General features: G+C 38.8%; 1 protein-coding gene across 1 annotated transcript; it reads left to right on the forward strand.

Moving 5' to 3' along the window:
• The first annotated feature begins 3171 nt into the window (after positions 1-3171).
• On the forward strand, positions 3172-4571 carry LOC116311275 (gap junction delta-4 protein). Its single transcript, XM_031728328.1, is given in 4 exon segments — positions 3172-3235; positions 3379-3607; positions 3609-3667; positions 3718-4571. Coding segments are annotated over 4 exon segments (1206 nt in total).
• Positions 4572-6756: the final 2185 nt, after the last annotated feature.

The following is a 6756-nucleotide window of genomic DNA, read 5'->3' on the forward strand; positions in this document are numbered from 1 at the left end:
GCAGTGTTCCTCTTGTTGTCTGCTGCCTGCCTTTTTGCCAACTGCTCAAACATTTCAGATCATTTGGATTAAAGTTTGGTCAAATACTTTGAATGGAGTCAGAAAAGCTACACTTTGTCCCGAATGGAGACATAAAATTTGCTCTGATCTGTAATGAGGAGCGACATCATTAGACAATATCATTAAAGGTGCTGAAAGAATTCTCAGTAGGGTTCATCACTACGTTGCACAATGGCATTTGATCTTTTGTCAATAGAAAAAGAGCTTTAAGATGAAGAAACTGTCTGATCCCGCAGGACAAGCATTACATCTTTTATCAAATTAGAAATTTCTCACCCTGTACCTTCATATCCAATGCTATATCTTGCACTGCTTTCCAAGCCCTTTTATAATCTTTTGGAAAGTTTATGTCACTCGTGTTCATTAGAAGCAAACTCAAATGTCTCATGCATCACTTCCTGGTAGATGGGAGAAGGCTGTGGATCAGGTGGATGTTCAGGTAATTACTGAGGTGGGAAATTTTCCAAGTAATTGGATAGGTGAGTAGCGAAGTTTGAAACAAAAATGATTGTTGGCTTGAATGGAAAATGCATCTACCAAAGCCGCAGTCTAATGGGGAGGATAGAAAGCTTTCCTGGGGAAATATTGCCATTATGGCCTCATATTTTAGTGAGTTTGATGTGAAAAGCGTTAGGTTTTTTTTTTTTTTTTTTTTTGAAAGCTAACTATGTAATGACTTAAAAAATGAGTTTTTCTTGTCATTCTTTCTTCTAAAGCAGGGGTAGGCAACTCCAGGCCTCGAGTGCCGGTGTCCTGCAGGTTTTAGATATCACCCTGAGTCAACACAGCTGAATCAAATGATTAGTTCATTACCAGGCCTCTGGAGAACCTTAACACATGTTAATGAGGTCTTTTAGCAATTTGAATCAGCTGTATTGGATCAAGGACACATCTAAAACCTGCAGGACACCAGCACTCGAGGCCTGTAGTTGCCTACCCCTGTAAAGGGTTACCCCTTTTATAGAAACCAATCAGAGTGGATGCCACATTCTACTTTAAATCAGATGCAGACGGTGGTCCACGCCACTCCTCTGGGAGGGAGAGAGAGGGTAGCAGTTGAGGCTCTTTTACTGCTAAAACTGTGCCATTAACTATTGCTTTGAACTCAACCGGAGCAGCTGCACAAATTTCTTATGCTGTCTTGTGAAAAGGTCATCACGGGCAAAAAAAATCAGTCATAACAGACTTCTGAGTGGGATTTTTTGGGTGTGTGGGCAAGCATGGACGTGCTAATGATCACTGATCTGTAGTGATTATGAGCCAAGCCAACTGTCTTTACCCATGTGTGCCCTCAGCAAACTAACGTCATGGGAAATCTGTGCTCTGTACTGGACAGAGTCAGTCTCTCTCTCATATATATATTATATATATATATATATATATATATATATATATATATATATATATATATATATATATATATATATATATATATATATATATATATATATATATATATATATATATATATATATATATATATATATATATATATATATATATATATATATATATATATATATATATATATATATATATATATATATATATATATATATATATATATATATATATATATATATATATATATATATATATATATATATATATATATATATATATATATATATATATATATATATATATATATATATATATATATATATATATATATATATATATATATATATATATATATATATATATATATATATATATATATATATATATATATATATATATATATATATATATATATATATATATATATATATATATATATATATATATATATATATATATATATATATATATATATATATATATATATATATATATATATATATATATATATATATATATATATATATATATATATATATATATATATATATATATATATATATATATATATATATATATATATATATATATATATATATATATATATATATATATATATATATATATATATATATATATATATATATATATATATATATATATATATATATATATATATATATATATATATATATATATATATATATATATATATATATATATATATATATATATATATATATATATATATATATATATATATATATATATATATATATATATATATATATATATATATATATATATATATATATATATATATATATATATATATATATATATATATATATATGTATATATATATATATATATATATATATATATATATATATATATATATATATATATATATATATATATATATATATATATATATATATATATATATATATATATATATATATATATATATATATATATATATATATACATGTGTGTGTATATATAAATATATATATGTGTGTGTGTATATACATATACATATATAGCATACATACACCTGTGCTGTATTAAGACGAATGATTAAATTCAGCTGTATTTCCTAGCTATATTATGCGAGCTTCCAGTAAATCCTTAACAGCCATAAACTGCTATCAGCTGTGGGAAAATGCAGTTTACAACCTGCTTATGTTTCACGAGAGCAAATCCACTGTCTGCATATCTGCACATTATCTTTATTTGTCATCGTAAAATGCCTCAGTAGCTTCTTATATTTTTATGGAGTGGCCTGTTTGAGCATGCCTGCCATTGTGGTGAAGAACCTAATACAGTAGTTTAGCATGCTTGTTCCTCTCCTGTAAAGACGACCAGCTGAACCAAAATATCTTTGCAATGCCAGGACAGCGGTGAGCTTTTGCGAGTGGGTTAAGAATAGATCGACAATGGGGCTCACGCCTGTCTTCTGTTTTCTGAGGACAGACGGTTGTCTGCAGGGGACAGAGGAAGAGGTAAGGTGGTGTGCTAACTTCACTCAGCCTTTCAGAAGCTTGGGTGATTCAGATTAATCTGATACAATTTTACCCGCAGGGACTGGGTGAGAGAATTGGAGTGTCATGCTGCCCACCTGGAAGCCAACGTGATCCTTTGTGGAAAGGGTAGAGGAGAGACAAGAAGTGGATAGGAAGTGGAGTGCTGACTCAATGATTTTAGCCTTTGGTCCGAAACTGGAGGACCTGACGATTTTGGAGGCCCTTGAGCACAGCAGACATGGCGGGATCAAGTGCCTCAGAGGTGCTTTTTATCTCTGTCAATCACAGCATCACTTTAATGGGTGAGTCGCCTCTAGTTTTGTTTTAAATTGTTATTTATGGCTTTAGATATTGCTGTTAAACTAAGGATCATGAGGGGTAATCTCAGTTTTTTCAGCGCTGATCGTATAATCACATTAATTTGTTTTCCTTTTCTTCCCCACAGGAAAGGTGTGGCTCATCGTGATGATCTTCCTCCGTGTCCTGATCCTCCTCTTCGCCGGTTATCCTCTCTACCAGGATGAGCAGGAGAGATTTGTGTGCAACACCATCCAGCCTGGTTGCGCCAACGTGTGCTACGATCTGTTTTCTCCCGTTTCACTCTTCCGCTTCTGGCTGGTGCAGCTTGTCATCGTGTGCATCCCTTACATCCTCTTTGTCATCTACGTGGTCCATAAGGTGTCCAACGCCCTCACGGTGGAGCTGAACTCCCAGAAACAAACCAAAGCCTTTCAGCTGTTCAGAATCCGACAGGAGCCGTTCAACAAGTTGCCTCTCGCGGTAGAGCAGCGAGGGTGGGCCCGGTTCTTCAGTGGAGCCTACATCCTCCATCTGATGTTCAGGACTCTGCTGGAAGCAGGCTTTGGAGCAGCTCACTACTATCTGTTTGGTTTCTACATCCCCAGGAGGTTTCTGTGCCAGCATGCTCCGTGCACAACCCAGGTGGACTGCTACATCTCCAGGCCCACTGAGAAGACTGTGATGCTCAACTTTATGCTCGGCATGGCCGCTCTGTCCTTTTTCCTGAATGTGCTGGATTTTATCTGCGCCGTCAAGCGCTCAGTGAGACAGAAGAGCAAGAGGAAGATGATGGTGGAGAAAATACTAGAAGAGGAGCAATGCTTCCTTTCAGCAGGAGGGGTGTCTAGGGGCAACGACCAAGAGCAGGAAGCACAAGACGGGCAAGAGGGGGGTTTCCGGAAGAGGAGAGGCAGCAAGGGGTCTTGTGGAGTAGGGAAACGCGATTTAGCTCAGGAACCTCCATCCATGGAGCGCTACTCTCTTCCTCGTTCTCTCGGCCCGCTGGGCTGCACCATGAACGGTAACAATGCCGAGTCGGTCTCCCAGGAGGAGGCTCCAGAAAGGGCCGGCAGCGAGGTGGCTCTCTGTCCCCTGGAGCCCATGGGGACGCCCAGATCTATTCGTGTTAGCAAACGGGGCCGACTCAAACCTCCACCCCCACCCAGACGTGACCTTGGTTTTCCCTCTGTGGGGCCATCTGCCCCGGTGGGAGATATTTCCACAGCAACAGCAATCTGTACCAGGAAGGTGGGCCAGTACACGCTGGTTGAGGTTGGCTGCAGCGCAGAGCTGCAGACGGGTGACAACGGGCAGGAGAAAAGATCCGAGTGGGTCTGACTTTAATACTGTTGGAACCATATGAAGCAACAACAATTTTACCACGTGACTGACCTGTCAGCCTGAGAAGAATCTATAATGGCATTACATTCACCAGACACCTTTGCCATGATTTTTTTTTATCATACCATCGGGCTGCATCTCCTTTTTGCAGCACTGGTCCAGTGATGCAAAGTGACAAGAATTCAGCAAATCTCTGAACAAAGCAAGTCAGGAATGACAGTGAACTCAAGCCCTAACTGTCATTCAGCAAACCCAATCCCTGAAACAATCTAAAAGAGGGCAGCACACCTGTTGTTTGTTTTTTTCTTTCTCCCCATGATGCTATTACCCCTTTTATAAACAAAGGGAGGCCCCACCCCACCTGACTGACTTTATTTACTGTGTCAGGGTCCCAGGGGTCAAAGCAGACACGAGCAGCCTCTGGGCGACCTTTTGGAACGAGAGAGTCGGGCCTAAATGAAAGGCAGTAATCTCACTAAGTTGCTGTTACCACACGTAGACGACAGAAAAGGATTCCTCCACAGCAGTGAAGGACACCGTGAAGGCCGATATAAGATCACAAAGCAATTATGCTCTCCCATAGGGGCTCTGTATTTATGGAGACAGCTTGTCACTCTATTTCAGGGCCTCGCGGAGCTTAGAAGGAATACAAACCTTAACATGGGCTGACACTAGAAATAGAGCACAGCGGAGCCCTGCAAAGGAGGACTGTGTGCTGCCCTTCAGGTTATCTGTGCTCAGCTTTGTTTTCCCTTTGATCAAAGCTCAGGTTAACGTGTGCCAAAACTAGCAAACTGCTGCGACACATATCAATCACAGAAATTATGATAACATGAAATGTGACCCTTTTTTTTTCTTCAACTCCCCAGGTGAATTCACATGGAGGTCAAGAGTCTCCCACAGTAAATCAGCTGCATTGCTCTTGATTATGTGTCGCTGTCGCTGAGGGGCCAGCCTTTGTGGAAATGGATAGCTCTTGATCTTTGTCCTCTTGTGGTTTTTTTGATGATGACAACAAAAGCTCCGACCCTCATTTCTCACCTAGCTACAGACTGCGACCACGGGGAGGGGAGGGTTCATCAGACCAACGTCAAAGGGATTCTTAACTCTTAATGTAAAATGATGCATAGTGAATCCTACAGTTCAAATATTTCACATTATAATCTTGTGTTTACATAGTGTGTCTGGAAAGTATTCACAACGCTTCACTATTTCCATATTTGTTCCAACATCTGAGTGATTGGGATAAAAGGGTCTTAGTCAGGGAGGTGACCAAAAACCTGATGGTCACTCGAGCATTGCTCTGCAGCACTCCACCTGTCAGGCTTGTATTGTAAATGGTAAATGGACAAGTTCTTATATAGCGCTTTTCTACTCTTTCTGAGCACTCAAAGCGCTTTATACAACTAATTCATTCACCCAATCACACCCATTCACACAAGCACTTTTTTCTGAGCTCTTAAGTGCTAAGTATCTATCATTCATACACTCCGATGGACACATCGGAGAGCAACATGGGGTTAGTATGCAGACTGGAGCAGCCTGGGTTAGTGGCTGACCTGCTCTGCCACCTGAGCTACAGGTGCAGTTTGCCAAAAGGCACCTGAAGGATGGTGTGATGAAACAAAGACTGAACGAAGAGCTGGACATCAGTCGATCAATGCCATGCCCACAGTGAAGTATGGTGGTAGCAGCATCATGCTGTGAGGATGTTTTTTGACAGCAGGAACTGGGAGACTAGTCAGGGTCGAGGTAAAGATGAATGCTGCCTTGATGAACTTGAACCTGATTCAACATCTCTGGAGAGTAATGAGAACGGCTGTGCACCGCTCCCCATCCAACCTGACGGAGCTGTTATTGCTTCCAAAGATGCTTCAACAAAGTATTGAGCACAAACTGCCAACGCTTATATACATGTCATGTTTTTGTCTTTTAGTTTTAATAGATATGCAAGAATTTCAAGGAAACGTTTCTTTTACTTTGTCATTATGGGGAATTGTGTGTAGACTTTTGAGGTGACATGACAAAATGTGGAAGAAGTGAAGCTCTGTGAACACTTTCTGGATGCACTGTAACATAAACATTGATTGCAATCACTGCCTTTTTTCCCTTTATAATATCAAATGAATTAATATCCAGTCAGTGTGGATTTCTTTTTCATGTGAGAATTCATGTTTGTGCT

Source organism: Oreochromis aureus, linkage group 9, assembly GCF_013358895.1.
Source record: "Oreochromis aureus strain Israel breed Guangdong linkage group 9, ZZ_aureus, whole genome shotgun sequence".
NCBI classification, from domain to species: Eukaryota; Metazoa; Chordata; class Actinopteri; order Cichliformes; family Cichlidae; genus Oreochromis; species Oreochromis aureus.